Source organism: Cyprinus carpio, chromosome B12, assembly GCF_018340385.1.
Source record: "Cyprinus carpio isolate SPL01 chromosome B12, ASM1834038v1, whole genome shotgun sequence".
Classification (NCBI taxonomy): Eukaryota; Metazoa; Chordata; class Actinopteri; order Cypriniformes; family Cyprinidae; genus Cyprinus; species Cyprinus carpio.
In genome coordinates, this window is record NC_056608.1 from 9,095,990 (window position 1) to 9,117,193 (window position 21,204).

Sequence of the window (21,204 nt, forward strand, 5' to 3'; positions counted from 1 at the left end):
CACAAGACCTCATTTTCCTTTTGTTATTTATTATTTAATTTAATATAGTGTTTTTTATTTGGTTAAACTATTTAATTAAATTATTAATCTTCTTTTTTTATACTACAGTTTAGATTGTTTTGTTAATGTGTCTACTGAATGTGTTGATGGGGTTATTATTGTACTTTATTTACTTTTTTCCAATTGTGAAGCACTAGCTCTGTTGTTTTTAAATGTGTTATAACAAATAATAATCGCACTATAACCAATAAAATGATATTATTTTATTTTCACCAAGCGAATTAAAAATAACTAATGAAAATAATTATTGTGAGAAAGGAAGAAGCAGGAAAGTAAATAAGTATATAGACACATGAGACAGTATGCAGAGTTCTTATAGTTAGTGAAAAGTTTGTTACGTTTGGAAGCTGTCCAGAGACATTGTATAAGCTGAATGTCAGTTATTATTAAAACAAGTGGGTCTTGAAAGGATAAAACACTAAAAAAATAACATGGGCTGAATCAATCACACACCCCTGTTTGAGGTTTTAAGGATCCAACAATTAATTTCTGTGAGCCTGAACAACTAAAAAAAAAAATGGGATAGGCCTAAGGTTATTTTGTGTTCCTCAAAAGAGTCAGTAGATGGCAATATTAACTGTGTGGTGTCCGAAAGAGCCAACTAAATCACATTACACATTGATAACTGTCCCAAAACGGTTTTAAAATTTCTGCCATAGGAAATAAATTGGAAATGCAAATGCAAATAATTTTGGGGCACCTAGTAAAACCTAATTAAATATGTCTGTACAGTTTTAAAATTTATGCTATATGTTTTAGATTAGAGAAGTAAATGTATTTATTGGTATTGGTAGATAGGATCAATTCAAATGGTGTTAATATAATTTTTTTTTGTGGTTTTAATGGTTATAATGGGAATTGTATTGTTTTAATGGAAACTGTAATGATATGTTTGTTACCTTCTATAGTGACATGTTAAAAGCACTAGATCCTAATGGATTATAGCCCAATACATAGGCTACTGGAAAACAGTATGTAATGGTATTAATGGTTAACAGTAGATGGTTAGTAATGCTTGTAATGGGTGATTCGGCTTTTTGGGCAATCACGCGCGTGACTCCATACGGGGAGGATGCAGACCTGGAGCAGGCAGATCTAAGGCACAGACAGTTTTACGCCCCTGTTGTCACTGATGCGTCCAGTAGGGAGAAGAGGATATATGGCGAAAAAAACGTCCCGTCCATAGACATGAGAGTTTTGTTGTTTTTTGTGTGTGAATAAACATTACATTAAGATGATCTGCACTATGGATTAAAATATCTGTAAATATTCACTGTTGGTCTACATACATAGCCTAGGAGAAAACTGAATTAGTGTTTTTTTTAAATAATAATACATTAACATTACACATTTAGTGGATTAAGAAAATGATAATACACATATTTGGATCAAATGGACAATGTAATAATGCATGATCTACTGTAGCCTAATTACAGTGCCTTGCAAAAGTATTCATACCCGTTCATTTTTTTTTCACGCACTACATACATAATGGTAAAGTAAAAAAAAAAACACAGGTTTTTAACATCTTTGCAAGTTTATTAAAAATAAAAAACTTAAATGATTCCATTGCATAAGTATTCATACCCTTTTCTGGGACACTTGAAATTTAGCTCAGGAGCATTCATATTGCTTGTAGATGTTAATACACTTCAAGTGAAGTTAACCTGTGGCAAATTCCCTTGAATGGGTATGATTTGGAAAGGCACACACATCTTAATAAAAGGTCTAACTGCTAGATAATGCACATCAGAGCAAAAACCAAGCCCTGGGGTCAAAAGAACCACCTGTAGAGCTCAGAAACAGGTTTGTATCAAGCCAAACATCTGGGGAAGAGTTCAGAAAATAATTCTGCTTCATTGAAGGTTCAAAGAAGCATGTAGTCTCTGTTAATCCTTAATGGAAGGAGTTTGAAACAACCAGGACTCTTCCTAGAGCTGGCATTCTGGCCAAACTGAGCAACTGATGGAGAAGGGCTTTGGTTTGAGTGGTGACCAAGAACCTGATGGTCACTCTAGTTGAGCTCCATGATCACATGTGGAGATAAGAGAAATCTACAGAAGGACAAACATCGCTGCAACACTCCACCATCTGTGTGGCCAAACTCAATCCTCTCCTCAGTGAAGACACATGAAAACACACTTGGAATTAGCAAAACAGCACCTAAAGGACCCTCAAACGGTGAAAAACAAGATTCTCTGGTCTCCTCAATTCTAAGCATCATGTTCGAAGGAAACCAGCTCTGTTCATCACCTGCAGAGTATACCATTCCAAAAGTAAAGTGTGCTGGCAGCAGCCTCGTGTTATTTTTCAGTGGCAGGGACTGAGGGACTTGTCAGAGTAGAAGAAGAGCTCAATGCACCAAAATATAGAGATAGCCTTAATGAAAACCCAGCCCAGAGTATTCAGAACCTTAGACTGGGCAGAAGGTTTCACCTTCCAACAGGACAATGACCCTAAGCACACAGCAAGAGTGGCTTATAGACAACTCTGTAAATGTCCTTTAGTGGCCCAGCCAGAGCCTGGGCTTGAACCCAATCAAATATTTCTGGAGAAACCTGAAAATGTGCATCTGCCACCAACCACCCTGACAGAGCTTGAGAGGTGAAGAGGTGAGGGGAAGAACTGCAGATAATTGCCAAATGCTGATGAGCAAAGCATGTCGCATCAAACAAAAAAGACTTGAGGCTGTAAAGCTGCTTCAGCTAAATATTTAGCTAAGGATATGAATACTTATACAATGTACTTATTTCGGTTTTGACAATTCTGTTTTGGCTTTGTCAGTATGGTGTATGGAGTGTAGATTGATGTGGAAAAAACGTAATTTAAAGCAGTTTAACATAAGGCAGCAACATAACAAAACGTGGAAAAAAATGAAGGGGTATAAATACTTTCGGATGACATTCAGATATTAACCATATTTAGCCCATCAGACATACCGTGTAATCAAATGGACCAGGAATTAAATATTTATTTCATATTGATTTATGTGTTAGTATTCACTACTGGTTGTCATACAGCTACAGAACAGTGTCCTACAAAGCATTTTTTCAAGACAAACACAATTCACCCTTTTCTAAAATTCCAAGGGCCATTTAGCCATCTGAGAAAAAAAAAAAAAAAACTTTTTTGTGCACAACAATATTATTTATTAACACAATTTATGAAAAACATGAACTAGGATGACTCCTTTTGATGACTCTCTCTTAATTGTTGTCCAGTTCTCCTGTCAAAATGTTCCCGCTCACTGATAAAAAAACAAAACAAAACAAGTTGGATAGTTGTAGAAAGCAATGGTTATTTGTGAATAATGGCAGGATGTCATGTTTGACCATGTTTTCCTTTATAATATCCTTACAGTACGTAATGTAAATGACAGGTCCTTGCAGAAATTTCTCCTCAGCCTTTAGGATGGACAGATTTTCCACAAAAACCAGAGCACAGATAATGGACTACCAGAGAAAGAACTGAGATTGATCACACACCCCAAGTAGCCAAGTATCATTTCACATGTTTAGCTTTTTCCAACAAAATGAAAAGTGTCTCTTCTATAATAACCACAAAACCCATTATTTTTGAGCAATGGTCTCACATTATGGATAAACTATTTGACATTTAAAACAATGTGAATCTGACATAATGCAAAGTATAGCTAACACAAGAGACCTATTCAATGTATACCGGCACAGGTGCTGACTTGGCGGAATACTTGGAAAAAGTGTAAAGCCACTTTGAATTCTTTTGTAAATAAAAACATTTATATTTGCTGACCCCCCAATACAACAACTCTAGTTAGTGACAATAAACAGGCAGATTCGAAATTAAAATGTTTTAATTTAATTTAAATTGTTTAAATGTAGGTTATCAAGAATATCTGTGCTGTGTTGCCTTAGTTTGGTCAGTTATTTCCATTGGCAAGGAATGGACTTCAAGAATTAAACAAACTGAGATGTTCAGAAACTAGTACACATACCCCTCTGTCTCAAACTGCTCACCACCACTCCGTGATTGCAGGAATGTCAAGCTAACAGAAACTGAAATGTTACAGGATTAGTATTCAGATCTTATAGGTAGAACTCAATGACCAGCACTAAAGTACTTCAACTTTATAGCAACCTTTTAATGAAGAAAATAGAAAAGCTCACCTGAGAGAAATTGAATGGAGTTTTTCAGCACGGTGTAGAGGGCATACTGTCGACGTTATATGCCATAGGAATGTGGCAATCGTTTTTTGGCTGTGGACCTAAAAATGTCTCTGTGCTGGTTATCTCCAAAACCAGGCTTCGATTACTATACTGTACAGGGAGACTAGAAGGAGGATCTCTCTTAAGAGTGGCTTCTGTACCTATAGGGATGCATAAGCAGTGGTTATGGCCAGTGAGCATAAAAAAAGTGTTATGACAATCCATTTCACATTTGCGTTATCTTTGCCTTATGATATTGGGGTAAAATCACCCTCCGTAAAACCAGCATAAAAGAACAATCCCTCCAATCCACAAAGGCTAATAATTACTATATTCTTATGAGCTACACTATGTAAAATTTTACACATAACAGATAATGATCTGGGCTGCGTTTACCAAAAGCATTATAAGCTTAAGTGCATCATAGACCCATTGAAACCAATGTAGCTACGATCAACTTGGCTTGTGTTCATGCAGGGAACACAAGGGCATTCTTCATGAAAGCATTATAAATAAAAAACATAAATAACTCCAATAAAGAATACCTTTTATTTTACTTCTGACTTATGGTAGATGTCAAATAGTATGATTTATGCATTCATTACTCACTGGAGAGTAGGCTAGGGGATTGTGGCAATAACATGCATGTTGGAAGTGTACATGTTTCTCCCTTGTGAGAGTAAAAGGAAAAAATCTGATATCTGCAAGAGAAACAATCAAAAGCTAGCACACACACAAAAGTCTGAGCTCTTTAAACAAAGAAAACAAATGGCATAATGTTACATGCAAATGTAGTAGTAACATCTACCTGACCGTCAATAAGAACATTTATAGACCTATCCAGGGCTGTGTACATACATTTTGAGGGGCAGTTGCCCAAACCAAAAAAGGGGCACAAGGAGGGTGGGTGCTGGTTAATACAAATTATCCAGTTGTTACAAATGTACAATTAATAGAGAAGATTGTACACTCTGTAATAATTGACTTTATTGTAGATGTTTTGATAAGAATGGGCTCTCCCTCACTCTCTGAGCCTGCTTCTGTCTCATCTTCAAGGGAAGTAGGGGAGAGTGGGGTAAGTTGAGCCGGTGGGTAAGTTGACCCACCCCCTGCATCTTGGCAACTGTACACTTTTACTGTCATGTGACCATGTTGTTTGGAACCACCCATCATTTCTGCCAGACTGTGAAAAGGAGAAACACATTGAGGGAATGGAAGGCATGTGGTCTGGGTGGGAATTGTGCTATAACCCCACTCATTATGCACACTAAACACTTTAAAAGGGACAAATATGTAGATGTTTGTGAAAGATGTTTCTCTGTTTTGGAGGAATGAGCATTGTTAAATTATATCATTAGTTTAGGTTAGGGGTATATCATTTTATCAGTTGTTTATTTTTCATTCAGCAATACATAGGCCTATTACTGTTATAGTTTTCATTAATAACTATTGTTACTGTAGATGATAACTTTGTCTAGTGCCCCTATGAATATTGTTGGCACGACTTTGTGAAAATTTAACTACAATATGAAATAGCATAGATGTAACATACTTGTTCTACAGATATCTGCACTAGTGTTATATGCTACTGTTTTGATAGTGTTGATAACATTTCTGACATATAATATCATGATGTGTTTTTGTTGTTGTTTTGTTTTTTTTGCTTGCCTAACCGGATGTGGTATCCTGTCAGCAATAACATGTCTGTGGGCTCTTTCGATTACTATCAGTTTAAGTTCTGGCAGTGTTGCCAGATATTGCTATGAAAACAACTAAAAATAAATGAATACAAATATCTTTCCACCTGTAGTCACTAATGGCCAACAAACTCTGTTTAGTCTGTTTTTAGGAAGGCTACAACTTTGGTGTTCAACATATTATTTCAGAAATGCAAACAATTAAATATTGAAATTTAAACTTCATTTGGTTGGTTAACTTCATGTTGTTAAAGTTAACTTTAAGAAAATAAATATGACTGTCTGTAAAAGGAAATTATTAAATTAGTTTTTAAATTATTATTTATTTCACATGGGTTTTTATTTTTGTCAGATTCAGTCAGATGGTCATTTTACAACCAGATGGTGCATCTTACCCACTGACTCGACTCGGGTCAACTTACCCTAACCCGGGCAAACTGAGCCATGGATAAGAAGCCATATTTTTAGAACCCTGTTATAGATACTTTCTGATCATTTAAAATGAGAGGAATACTTTCTTTTGGATGGGACAGATACTTTAATTGTACTTCTGTGTCATTTTCCCTTATCTTGAGGACCACAATATTAAAAAATGGCTAATCTTACCCCACTCTCCCCATAAGTATTAAACATTTAATTTAATATTTAACTGCATAAATCTATATTATATACTAATAAACAACTAATTTAGAACATTTATACTATATTTTTTAACTATTTATAGGCCTACTATTAATATGGTTTTAATAAAATATGATGTGTTATAGATTACTAGCGTCAAGACAGGTGATTATAATGGGAAACATACTGAATTACAAGAATTAAAGTGTGACAAACTGCTAAATATTCTATATGGTGATTTTTCTGCTGGCTTGCTGGAGCTTTGTATTCATGTTTGCAATGTTGAACTGCCTTTAGCAGCCTACCTTCGCTCTTTCTCTCTCTGGTGGTTGTTTTTTTGGTTTTTGTATTGATGTTTACAGAAAAATTGGTGTTATATAGCTATATTAGATCTGATCAGGTACAATAATTTAATTAGACATTCTAATTCTAAGAACATTGATATTTTGTACAACACTATTGGTGAAAGGGGCACCTCAGCCGATGACGGCAAAGGGGCAGTGGCTCTAGCCACCGGGCCACGCCCCTGTGCACGGCCCTGGACCTATCTATTGACATATTAACATATTAAAATTAACTGACTTTGACTCTTAGCTAATCATTTAACTATGTTGCAACGTTGCACAATTGCTGAACAATAATAACTTTAGCGATTATTTAAAGGGGGTGGGGGGTACAATGCTGTTTCATGCATTCAGAGTTGTTTACACTGTTAAAGAGTTGGATTATCATGGTAAGCATGGACAAAGTTTCAAAAAACAATTTGGACGTATGACAGAGTATTTCTGTGCCAAAAATCTTACTTCCAGGTTCGTACAAGTTTCGATTGTGGCTCTTCATGATGTAGACGAGGGTGAAACTCCTTATATTAACTTTTAGCTCCGCCCACAGTGCGCCTACAGGAGCTCAGATTTTTCGGGAGAGAATCGTAAAGCTGTATCTTTCTTTAATAAATACATTAAAACTAAAGACTTTTTGGAGATATGAAGGATGCAGTACTACTCTATAGGTACTTAAGATTAACGTGAGATTGGGTGAAACTTTGTGTGTTATGTCCCCTTTAACATACTTCGTATTCGTGTCGCTTCTGTTCTGATGGCTCATACTGTATAGCCTCCCCCTACTGGACGCATCAGGAACAACAGGGGCGTAAAACTGCCTGGACCTCACTCCCCTCTTGGATCTGCCTGCTCCAGGTCTGCAGCCTCCCCTACTCGCGTGACACGCCCCCTGTGGGAGAACCATAGAACACAGGCTCAGTCACGTGATATCTCAGATGGCGGGGGGAGTGTATCAAAGGTGGAGCTTAATTTCACTCGCATCGGAAGTGTCGCTTCTCCAGGGTAGTGGTAACGATACGCCAAGAGAAGAGGTGTCTGTTCATTTCTTGTTTTACGGCGTCTGAAGTGTAAGTACAGGAGAACATACTAACGTTGTAATTGTCTTATAGTTCATGCTTGCATGTATGTAATGCATATAAAGACGGAAACATTACAACGTGTGTTATGTAGTCGGTGATCTTTAGCCTAGTTAAGGTTTAAGGGATTGCGCTGCACTTTAATCTTTTAGTATACATGTGCACCTGTTTATAATAGCTGAGTACCTGCAGACAACACACAGCGTTTTTTTTATTATTATTATTTATCATAGAGTCGTTCCACGTTTGCAGCATAACTATTGATTAATTATTTGCAAAAGCACGTTCTAACTGGAAATGATCGTTCCAAATCTGTATAATTTTCTTTCTTTTTTTTAATTTTTTTTTTATTTTGCTTCGAGATAAAATAATCTTTCCCACTTACTTTGTTCTCACATTGAATATTTTCAAATTTCAGCATCCATATTTCTTGTGTTTTTCCAGATGTGTAACATTTTTGTCATTCATTTGATAAATAACATTTCTCTTTCACTGTGATGTTTCTGGCAGTAAGGAGCTAGATTATGTCCAAGCTTCATTTGTATGATGGGTAAATACCAAATTCAAAAAGCAAGATATCTTAAATTTAAACCCAGCTTTAAAGTATATGCTTCAGATTAAAAAAAAAAAAAAAACACTTGCTTTCTCCTGTTGAACACAAAAGAAGATATTTTGAAGAATATTTCTGTGCACAAAATAAAAGATAGTTGGGTTCAAAACAGTACTGGACCCCATTCAATTTAATTGTATGGTTAAAAAATACTGAGACATTTTTTAAAATGTCTTCTTTCACAGAAGAAAGAAAATCATGCATATTTGGAACGACATGGGAATTCGTAAATGAAGACAGAATTTCATCCTACCATTCAAAAGTTTGGGCTAAGTAAAATCAATAATACTTTTATTTAGCAAGGACTCATTAAATTGCTAAAAAGTGAAAGTAAAGAGGATATTTATAATGTTTTCTGTTTCAGATAAATTCTGTTCTTTTAATGTATCATGGTTTCCACAAAATAGCTTAAGAGTTTTCTTTTTTTTTTAATTGTGTATGCTCATTGCATTCTGTTTCCCAGCATGGCTGAAACTAAAGGGAAGTTTGATTTTGCGATTGATCGGGGAGGAACCTTCACAGATGTGTTCGCCCGATTGCCCGATGGAAGAGAGAGAGTCCTAAAACTGCTGTCACATGACCCCCAGAACTACAGAGACGCCCCTACTGAGGGCATCCGCCGAGTGCTGGAGCAGGTGAGGACGAAGACATGAATATATTTGGACTTAGAGTTTGTGGTTATTGATTTGATCTATAAATGATAGAAGGAAAGAATGTAGTGAACAGAATTCTGCCCAAGTACTGCATGAAAGTCTGTTTGTTTGTTGGGTTTATGAATTTAAACAGGAAACGGGGCAGAGCTTTCCACGAGATCAGCCCTTGGACACTTCTCAGATTGGCTGGATACGGATGGGCACCACAGTGGCAACTAATGCCTTACTGGAGCGAGAGGGCGAGAGAACAGCACTCCTGGTGACACGTGGATTTCGGGACTTGTTACATATTGGCACGCAAGCACGACCTAACCTGTTTGATCTGGTGAGTAGTGTAGTGATGTAGATTCATCCCAGTAACTTGAATGTTTTGAATTTATTCACTAAAAAGATTCATTCTGAACCATTTCAAAATGGCATATTATTCTAACTATTTCTGTCAGATGTGGCAGAAATAACAAGAGTTCCTATGCTACACTGTGTCCAGCCATTAGGTTATTCAGTAAAACAGCATATTTTTGAAAAACTCTACACAGAGACTGCTCAACTGCTACTGACTTGTGCATGCAGGAAAAGCATCCAAAGGCTTCAAAAGTAAGAAACTTCAATTGACGGAAGTAAACAAAACAGTTAACTTCAAAGATTATCTTGGACATAAACAGACAAAAACTACTTTATGAATGAAACACAGCTTCTGGTGAGAATTAGTAATTTAGCAGCATACTTATAGTGACAGTCCACAATGTTACACAATTATGTGAGAACAGACTTGGTCATTAAGAGTTTACCAATAAGCTGTCCTTCAAACTGTTGCTCTGCCAAGACAGTAGTTGACCTGGCAGAAAACTGACTGTAGAAGAAGACACTTAGAAAACATGAACAACTACTATATCATCAATTACCTGTTTCAAAGGTCACAAAATGAATGTAATCCAAGTATGCTTTGTTAGCTTTGGAAGCCCATAAAATGAGAGTCCGGGGCTAACTGTACAGTGTGGAAGTTGTCCCAAGGGCAATAACTTAAAAAGTTTTGAGTCACAAATGCTTGTTTTCTCTAGTAGAGGTTTTGTGTGTTGGTTTCAAATACCTGGTTTAACATTGGAATCATGTTTGTGAATTCTGCAGTGCAAAATTGTAAAATTCTGGTATCAGTTTTTGTGAAAGCTCTTGGTTAAAAAGTGAACACAATGAAACCCCACGTAGTAATGGAAGTTAGATTTTAACAGAAAGGTTAAACTGTGTTCTTAGGACAAGGGTATTTTTCATCAAAGACTGGTCCGGGCAAGTTGTCTCAATTTCTTTTGGCCAAAACAATGGCTTGAAATTTATGTTACCATGTTCTTTTTGCCGTTTTCTGAATTGTTTTACTCTGAAATGTTGAATAGTGAATTCTCTGATTCTCTGATAGTGTGGTGTTGTGCCCAGCTATTGGGGAACATAAAAATCCACATGAAATAAAATCTAGATTTATGTTGATATTGTCAAAAATCTGGAAGTTTTATCAATGGTTTAATTATTTTTTACTCAATTATGTAGTAAGAATGGGGTTTTTTGTGCATGTGATTGTGGACCTCCCGAGGACAATATTTTTATAATATTCACTGTTGGTTATTTTAACAAATTGCAGTTCAATCAGCTTTTGCCATTGTAAAGTCAATTATTGAACAACACTAACTAACTAGCCATCCCAAACTAACCTGAAAGAACCCTGTCTGCCATGATTCCTGTTTCCATTTCCAAGTTGCTTTGATGAAAGACCAAGATAATCAAGTGCCGTGTTGTTGTTAGTATTAACATGTTTGTTGTTTTAGGAGGTGTGTATGCCGGAGGTTCTGTATGAGGAGGTGATTGAAGTGGAGGAGAGGGTTATTCTCAGACAAGATTCCTGTCAGCTACCCAGAAATGAGCCTAAACGAATAGTAACAGGTGATTTAAGATTTTGATATTTTGTAATAAAAGACATCTATGCTGCCAAAATAAATTGTATTTTTATTTTTAGAAGTCAAAACATTCTCCTCAGTGCAAAAGAGCAGTCACTGAAACTGAGCTGCAGAAAATACTTGTTCCGAACTTCCTTAAGTTATCAAAAAAATGTATGCATCAACATGCATTAATGTGATGCCCAGTCAGGAAATTTCCAAGGTTATTACAGAGGCTACTGACTTCTAGACATCCCAATGCCAACAGAAATGGTCTGTTTAATTCTTATGGTCAGACAGGGAGAGAATGTGAAATAGCCATTAAAACATTTTATGTTTTTGTCATGTGAAAGTTTTATTGATCAGAAAAGTATCTGCATGGAATCTCTGTCTCTCTCAGGCAGTACAGGAGAAAGTCTGGAGGTGTGGCAAGAGTTGGATCTTCAGCATGTGGAGCAGGATTTGAGACGTGTGCAATCCAAAGGCATCAGCAGTCTAGCGGTGCTGCTACTCCATTCTTACACGTGTGTATAGATCATTATATACATATTATGCATTTATTACGTGGTTCTCTGGAATATTTCTGTTTGGTCAGACATGGCCTTCAGCAGTCTGATATTCACAAGTAACCTTCAAGGGGGTGAAAAGCTACTAATTAATTAAACTGAATGTAATGTACAGTAATATTAAAATAAATAAATGGCTGAACAAACAAAAGCTGCATTATCAAAAAATCTGAAATAACGATATACAGTCAATATGTTGTCATATTGTGATTATAAATTTAAAGGCTGTGATAGAAGTATGTAGTCTGTTGCACTGCCTGTTCCAGAGGGAAGAAAGTCGCTGTTCATTTACAGCCATGCAACTTATACTGTGTTTTTGGAGCACAGTAAATGCATCTCACAAGCTCCCATCTCTGCAGTGCTGTGAGTTTAATGTGTATCAGAGAATGCAGTGTGCACTAGGTTCACTTTATTGACACTAAATTTGTATAATTTCTAACATTATTGTGGACAAAAATTATTTTGCTAATATTCTGCCAAAATGTCAACATTTGAAAGTAAAGAATTTAAGAAGTAAATATCAGTATTGTGCTTGTAAGTTTTAGTTGTTTCTTGTAAAGAGTGAACCCAAGTATGAACACCCCAAGTAACTTTCACTAGCAGTAGAGTCTTGTTCTTTGTGTCTGAATGTCTCAGCAACATTGATGTGAGACATATTCATATGAAATGTCATATCACCGTACAAATGTTGTATAAATAACAATATAACAATGCAACAAAATAACCACAATTTAATTTTGGCCAAATCATGCAGGCCTATATATATATATAAATAAATAATTTATTTAAGTTAGTTGATTTCTTTAGTACCATCATATTGGTTTTTTTAGTGTGATTTTATTGTTGTTATTTTTGAGTGCTTGTTTAAAGGGACTGTACAAAGGTCCAGTAATAGTACAGCTTGTCACACAGTAGAAAAATGTGACTGTATCATCAAGTGCATACATAACTTTGCTGTTTCATTGGTTGTTTAAATTACTCAAGATTACTTACAATCATATTTAGCTAGTATCACTACATTTTTTTTTTTTTTTTTTTTTAAAGGGCACCTATTATGCAAAATTCACTTTCACATGTTGTTTGGACATAAATGTGTGTTGGCAGTGTGTGTACACAACCACCCTATAATGATAAAAATCCACCCGCTCCTTTTTTAATTCTTCATATATCATTAGCAGCTCAGCGTCACACCTCACTATAAGCGTATGTGTTGTTATTAATTGTATATTTTGAAATTATAAGTTCTATTTAAAAATTATATTGAAATTATAAATTAATTGTAATTGAAAAATACATGCAAACAGGAGGCCTGCTGGTCTGCTAGTCTAAGTAGTACACTGGCTCATCTGCAAAACACAGCTTATAACCAAAATGAAAGTAATTAACAGTAAAACATAGATATTAACAAACACTGCAAGGTGCAAGAACTCACAGTGCAGTGTCATGAGAGAATACATGGGTAATTGCATTAACTGAGTGTCATCTGTGTAAGAATGACAGAAGTTACCATGAGCTGTGATGACTTAGTATAAAGAGGGAATAAAAGTGGTCTGTGTACTGAGCCCTGTGGAACACCAGTTGGTAGTTGGTGTGGAGATAAAATTTCATAATGCCCAATGTGACATTATACCAAACACTGAATTAAAGCATACTGAGACATCTGATAATGTTAAATTAAATCATATTTCTCATTCCTGATGGTGTGTGTTTCAGATGGGCAGCTCATGAGAAGGCTGTGGGCTCTTTGGCGAAGCGTCTTGGTTTCAATCAAGTGTCTCTTTCCAGTGAGGTGATGCCCATGGTGCGAGCAGTGCCTCGTGGGTACACTGTTTGTGCCGATGCTTACCTCACACCAAAAATACACCTTTACCTCACTGAATTCTCTGCAGGCTTTAAAGGAGGTTTGAAGGTATGTCTGTGAGGTTTATTTTATCAAGCTTTTATATGTACCCCTTAATTTTTATATTCCATCTCTCCCTCCCTCAGGATGTGGATGTGTTATTCATGCAGTCAGATGGTGGGCTGACACCAATGGAGCAGTTCTGTGGCTCTCGGGCAGTGCTTTCTGGTCCTGCTGGAGGAGTTGTTGGCTATGCTGTCACTTGCTATGGATTTATGGAAAAGAAGCCCGTCATTGGTTTTGACATGGGAGGTGAGAGATGAGTAAAGGTATCTCTTGAAGGTTTAATAGAATAGTTCATCAGAAATGAAACTCCCATCCTTATGTTGTTTAAAACTTTGCCTTCTGCAGCCTTGCGTGAGGAAATGACTGAAGCTGAAGTTGTTATTAACTAAAAATCTTGCCTCTGGCACTTGTCTTTAAAGTTTGTATTTGTTCTTGCTGAGTGTGCTGTAAAGAAGGTGTTGAACTGAGGTCAGAAAGAGACTGTTGACGGATTTGTTTGTACAGGCACATCTACAGATGTGAGCCGATATGCTGGACAGTATGAACACGTGTTTGAAGCAACTATCTCTGGCATCACCCTGCAGGCTCCACAGCTTGACATCAGCACTGTAGCAGCAGGTGGAGGCTCTCGACTGTTCTTTCGGTAACAAGCATACAATATGAATATACTTACAGTGTAATTATTAATTTGTTTGATGAACCATTTTGAACCATTATAACTGGGGGGTGGATGGAGTCTGAGGAGTGAATTTTGTTGTCATTCAAAAGAAGGTTTTCCTAATTTTTTTTTAAGTAGGAGCACAAGTGCTCCTGAAAAGAAATGTAAGCGGCATAGAGAATGTAATGTTACCTTTTAAAAAGTAATTGCAAACGTTTATGCAAAGTGTAAACTATTAAATATAATCTACAAATCATGCAATACTGTATTACTTAATAAGAAGTGTTTTGAGGGCTTAGCTAAACAGGCCAATTAGAGACAATTACTAATCATTTAGATTTTTTAAATCATTCTTTCATTTCAATAATCAGTCCTTTTTTTCTTTCTTTCTTTCTTTTTTTTTATTGAACACAAGGGGTCAATAATGATGCTTACATTATAACATGTGCAAATTCACACACACACAACGTATCATTAATTTGGCCAGAATTGCAGGTGCCTGTCTTAATATCCAAGGAGGTTTAGAGGAAATATGAAATAAGTTTAATGTTATTATAGATTATAAAGGGTTTTATAATTAAATACATCTGAAAGGTAATCAGGTAATTTAACCATTATTAAAATTGTCCCCCCAGTGAATTTTGGCCATTTCCACCACTGATTATAACACACATAGTATAGCATGCTTTTACATTTAGTTAGGTTGGTTCGACTTCTTATTGTGATTGGTCATAAGAGAGTTAAGTAAGAACAATTGGCATTTGACTTGTGGGTGCTCATGATGAAGCAATAACTAATAATTAATAATTTAATTGGTTAGGTTTATGTATTACTAATTGTCAGCACAAATGCATTCATGCCTGTGCAGTCATGCCTGTGCAGTTATCCAAAGATATCATGTGTGCAGTGGGTCAGGTCATATCCACAACACAAATACACACCCTTTGCCGTGCTTGTAGGAGTGAAACAGCCTTAACGTTATAGCTGTTGGAGTGTTTCTCTATAAATAAATATTATGTTTACTACAAATATCTCTGACACGGTCCTGTTATGACTTTGGTCATGGTTTTATTTTAATGTTTGGTATTGGGATCCTGACACTCATGCTCCATGTTGTTTTCTTTGTTAAAGCACACAAGGCTTCTTTTGTGTTCCGTCACCATTTGCTCTGCATTTGTCCTGCATCTTGCCCCCACCCTCCTCGTTTGTTACCCTCCTCACTTCTTTCTATTTCAGTGTGCAAATTACAATAGGAATGACAATTAGTTGTTGACTGCAGCAGATTTTTTGATGGTTGATTCTGATATCTTAGAGCAGGGTGGCTATCTTATTTTTTAAGTCAATAAGATAAAATACATAACTGATGTAGTGAAGTTTATATTTATTTTCCATATTATTTATTAAAATTTTTTTTTTTTTTTTTAATGAATCAACCATTGAGCATCAAACATTGATCCACCTATCAGTTCATTTAAAAACAGAGCTGAATAAAAATGTTTTTATTACAACTGTGCTCACAGCGACCCAAGTTTGATTCCCATCTCTAAGTCCTTTACAGATCATGTCCCCTCTCTCCACCTAATACTTTCCTTTCTGCTCTCAGCTGTCCTATCTAATAAAAAAGGCATAAAAGTAAAACAAGAGTAAACACTGGCAGTAAGTTTATCAGATGGAGGAATTTGATGGAATGTTTCAGGCCTTAAAAAGTCTTAATTCACTCAATGTCTTAAATCAGTGCAGAAGGTCTTAAATTAATAAAATCATGGCATTAAATATTGTGTGCTTTGCAAAAATATCTTTCTCAGAATTTTTTTCTTGTTTTAAGTTAAAGTCAGAAACAAGATAACAAGTAAATATTTCTTGATATAAGGATGTTTAGTCCACTGGCAGATATTTGTTCTTCTTAAAGTGCCCCTATTATGCCATTTTTAAGGCACTTTAATCAAACTCACTTAATTTTGATAAATTTCACAGAAAACAAGACTTATGTAATTTTCAATGCATTTTGATTTAAGAATATTCAGACATTTGCACTAGAAAACGACAAAAATAGTGATAAAGATTTTTTTTTTGCAGCAACTAAGGTACAGTATAAGTTATTCATGTTGGGAGTAGAAGTACTCAAGCCTTAAGTTTTTTTTTTTTTATTTGTATTGTATTATTTTGTAAAATGAATTAAAAAGTAATGAAGATCAGTAGGATTGTGTATTATCAAACTTTGAAGTGTTGCTAATACAGCTCATGTACATTTAGTGAACATATTGATATTCCTATCAGTTTATTCCTTTATTTATTCTTTAAGACTTCATTTAGTCTTAAAAAGTTTAAAAAAAAATTGTGTTTGGGTTAATTTGAGACATCAACCGTATTGTATTTAATACATTTCATAAATCTTTCGCACTGCTCCTTAAAATCTATTAAAAATAAAAATATTATTATTAGGGCCAGAGCAGCGATGGTGTGTCCTCACCAGCCTTTAAAGGCTACTTTTAAGGGGCTCTGTAGTGCACTCTGTTTGACCTACACTCACCAAAATTCATACACGTATAGACCTCATCAGGTCAAACAACTTTCGTGCTGACTGTCAGGAAGGCAGCTATATAAGGTTTTATGAAAAACGCATTCTTTGGAATTCACAATACTCCTCATAGGATTTCCATCCGATTGCTACCAAACTCGGTCAGCATGATCTCAAGACATTGGGGAATTAAAATTGCCAAGGGATTTTTGATATCTCAAACAGTTTGCCTGTGGTGAGGCAACAAAGTTATGACGAGAAATGAGAAACTGGAAGTGTCTAATAACTTTTGCACACTTTGTCTGATTTTGATCAAACTTTAGGATTTTTTTTTGCTGTATGATGCCGATCACATAGATGTGACTATTAGGAGTCAAACTTATAGCGCCCCCAACTGGCAGCAGGAAGTGTCTCATTTTCAAAATGCTTTGAATGTAGCGTCAAATGCTTTGAATTTAGCGTCTTATTTTTATTCAATTACATTGCCCAATCTTCCCCAGACTTCACACGTTTTATAAGAGTCCTGGACTGAACACATCCAAAAGCCAATATTTAGTTATAATTATAGCACCACCTGCTGGCACCAGGAAATGACTTGTTTCACACTTATTTAAACATGCAATGTCTGATCTGCCCTAATCTTCACATATTTGATATGGCCTGGCCTTAACACATCTTAAAGCAAATATTCCGTTATAATTATAGCGCCACCTGTTGGCAACAGGATATGTCATATAAATGACTTTGACATATTCCTCCTATATTTACCACTTTAAATGCATATTGCTCACAGTTTGCTGTTTTCTTAAAGGCACCAGGTGGAGGTGAGCCCAGGTGTGAGGGCCCTTTCATCGCTGCTTGCAGCTTTAATTAATATATTATTATTATAAGATAATTAAAAATATATATTATTATAAGTAAGACACTTGCGATCGCTTTAGTGTTAGCATTAAGAGTATTCTTAGTATGTTGGATCTTTTTATTGAAAGTAGCCTGCTTTTACCTGTGGAGACATGCCTTCGCATTTATATACACTTTTATAGATAAGTGTTGTGATTGTGATGTTTGATTTTGGGGAGGTGTGACATGCTAAAGGGGTGTTTGCAACGGTTGTTTGAAAATATGCTTTATTTTTGTAATAATGCCAGGTGGCACTAGTAGCACAAAACCTGATACTTCACCTTTAAAAGAGTACATATACTACACAAATCATTTAACATAGTAGGCTTATAGTGTATTAGTCATAGTTCTCACATAGCATAAAACTGTGGAACTATATTAACACTGTGTAAGTTATGATAGGTTAATATTTTTTCTATTGTCTGTCTTTATTTCAGGTCTGGGATGTTTGTTGTAGGGCCTGAGTCAGCTGGTGCTCATCCTGGACCTGCCTGCTACAGGAAGGGTAAGCTATTAGGTTATCAGACATACTGTCTTTCCATCTTCTTCTTCTTGCTTGTACATTTAGCCTCTCTACATTGCATATTACTTGCTACCATCCATCTATTCTTCTCATGTCTGTGTTAAAGGGGTCATTGGATGCCCATTTTCCACAAGATGATATGATTCTTTAGGGTCTTTATGAAAATTCTATAAGATACTTTGGTTAAAATTTCTCAATGGTAGTGTAAAACAACAGCCTTTTTACCGTGTCAAAATCAGCTCTGATTTCAGCAAGCTGTTTTAGTCCATGTCGCTTTAAATGCTAATGAGCTCTGCTCACCCCGCCCCTCTCTTCCGTGGGGTGATGAGCAGACTGTAGACTTCAGCTGTGAAACTTGCTAACTAGCACATTGTTAGGAAAGAAGATTTGCAAAGATTCATAAAAACCCTTATACTCACTTCTGTAGATGAAGCTGGACCACGAATGATTCGTGCAAACATAAACACATTTAGGCGATTCGGGGATCGGCGTATTACCTTCAAAAACTAAAGTAACGTAAATCCTCTGCTATGTTCATTATTACATCCAACAACAAAACACCTCAATTGCTTAGGAGACATTCTTGTCTTCCCCTGCAGTCGACACAGTGGCGGACAGCTCACTCATGGCGGGTCTAAGGTAAAACGGCCTTGTCAATCAAATATCGTGGGAGCGGCCTGTGCAGAACTACATCATTCTGACAGGAATCTCAGAACAGCCTGATTTGAGAAAGGGGATTTTAAAATAGGGATTTAAAAAAGTTGGTGAGTTTTTATCATTATAGGGTAGATGTGGATGTGTACACACACTTCCAACACACATTTATGTTCTAACACCATGTAAAGTGAATTTTGCATCCGATAACCCCTTTAAACAACTCAATTGCATATCATCTATTGCTGATTCACATACATATTTACTACATACAAGACAAAATTTTGTGCAAGTTCAGTACTGGCACATTAATACTAGTCAAGACATTAAGGCATCCATTGCAATAAATGTGCATTATGGCGAATAAATGATTTACACTAACTTTGAACTGCTCAAGCAGAATGATTTACCAGAATTCCTGAAAGGTGTGAAACTCAGGCCAAAGTCCTTCAAAGGATTCAAATAAGATGTCAGGTGTGATTCTTGGGAGGTGTTAATTTAAGGGATTAGTATTTGATGTGATTAAATTATGATTTCGAGTCTCGGGCCGGCAGGAATTGTGGGTGGGGGGGAGTGAATGTACAGCGCTCTCTCCACCCTCAATACCACGACTTAGGTGCCCTTGAGCAAGGCACTGAACCCCAACTGCTCCCCGGGCGCCGCAGCATAAATGGCTGCCCACTGCTCCGGGTGTGTGGTCACAGTGTGTGTGTGTTCACTGCTCTGTGTGTGTGCACTTCGGATGGGTTAAATGCAGAGCACAAATTCTGAGTATGGGTCACCATACTTGGCTGAATGTCACGTCACTTTCTCACTTTCACTTTTTATTCTTTTCTATTCTTTTTTCTATAATATATGTTATGGAAACGGGTCAATTTAACTCAAAGGGAATTATTTTTAATTTTATAAGGAATTTGAGTAGAATCACTGTTTTACGGCTGATCAGCGGAATCAGCCAGCGATTCATTGAACGAGCCATATAACATCAACTCTGCAATGGATATTAAAATACAAACTATAGTGAAAACACTATTAATTAACACAGTAACAAGATCGGCAGTTTAAGACATTAACTTGTAAGCACAAAACATAAGATACTTCTCTTTTCAATATAAATAAGACTTTATTCAAATAAATCTAAGACAATATAAACTAATCTCACACATTAACACACGCACTCACACATTCACACAAGATGCAGTAAGAGAGAAAGTGAGGAAAAAATGAGTTTAAGAGAATGAAAATGTGAAATCCCAAGTTTATAGCAATATGTGCAATTGCTTAGTCCTGAACAACCATCAATCATTTAACTAAGAGTTCCTCAAAGAGGTTAAAATTTATATTAAATACACCAGTTCAACTAGAATCTGGAGGTACTTGCGTTGCCTGTGTAGGGGGTTCCCTTTGTTGTTGTCTTGCAGAAAGTGGTTTCCCGAGGTTACTGATTGGCTGGAAGTTCAGTGATTGTTCAAAGTGATGTCTTGGGTGTTGGCATTCGAATGGTGCAGAGTCAGTGGCTGGTTGAAGTTTTCAGGTGGGCGCAGTCGGAGTTGGACTTCTCAATGGAAAAGAAAATGAACTGAAGTAAAAGAAAGAGAATAAGAGTGTGATGAGACTAGATGGATTTTCTCCTCATGATGTACGAAGCAGCTGGCATGTAAGCCAGAGCACACTCAAAGAGTGCTAAAAAGCAGCGGTGGCAACAGCATGGCTAAAAGCAAAATTTGATGGTGTCCTGAGTTTTAAACTCAGCTATTGGACACATCCCAAATGGTGTCTTGACCAATTAGACATTGGGGTGTTACTATGTTTCTCCTCCCAATACATAAATCAATATGTTATCTTATCAGTCACATGGTCCAAATTTTCCTGCTCTTGCAAAGGTATAATTTAGAAATTATTTTTATAACAGAAATATAATACATTTTACAAAGTATTGATTGATAGAAATGTTTAAAGCATGAAAATTCAAACACACACACATAGTAAACACAACTATAAACTTATAAATTATTCAATAGTTATTCAAAATGACATATACAGTGAGTGATTAGAACATGATATGTCAAATGTGTGGGTTACATACATGATATGGAGTTAAGCAATGGACTGATATTCGTTTATAGGTCTGTTTGAGCTCATTTTGGTGCATCTACATCTGTAAAAGATCTCTGTCATTCTGTAAACGTGAGAATGTACTTTGTGAGGAACAAAAGGTCAAAAGGTCTAGAATGAGCCTGGTCTTTGTCCTGGGTGGGGGAAACCAGTCCGAGGAAGTCTTTAACATGTGATGGTCATGCTGTGCATCTCTTTGACCA

General features: G+C 36.2%; 1 protein-coding gene across 2 annotated transcripts in view; it reads left to right on the forward strand.

Annotated features, from left to right (window-relative positions):
• Window positions 1-7,845: 7,845 nt before the first annotated feature.
• LOC109070247 (5-oxoprolinase-like) overlaps window positions 7,846-21,204 on the forward strand; it is a 34,946-nt gene continuing 21,587 nt past the window's right edge. For both annotated transcript variants that reach the window (XM_042735231.1, XM_042735232.1), the window contains exons 1-9: window positions 7,846-7,970; window positions 9,053-9,224; window positions 9,376-9,567; window positions 11,054-11,168; window positions 11,562-11,685; window positions 13,441-13,636; window positions 13,714-13,879; window positions 14,138-14,276; window positions 18,147-18,214. In XM_042735231.1, coding sequence (XP_042591165.1) covers window positions 9,054-9,224; window positions 9,376-9,567; window positions 11,054-11,168; window positions 11,562-11,685; window positions 13,441-13,636; window positions 13,714-13,879; window positions 14,138-14,276; window positions 18,147-18,214 — 1,171 coding nt within the window. In that variant the 5' untranslated portion in view covers window positions 7,846-7,970; window position 9,053. The remainder of the gene's footprint in view (window positions 7,971-9,052; window positions 9,225-9,375; window positions 9,568-11,053; window positions 11,169-11,561; window positions 11,686-13,440; window positions 13,637-13,713; window positions 13,880-14,137; window positions 14,277-18,146; window positions 18,215-21,204) is intronic.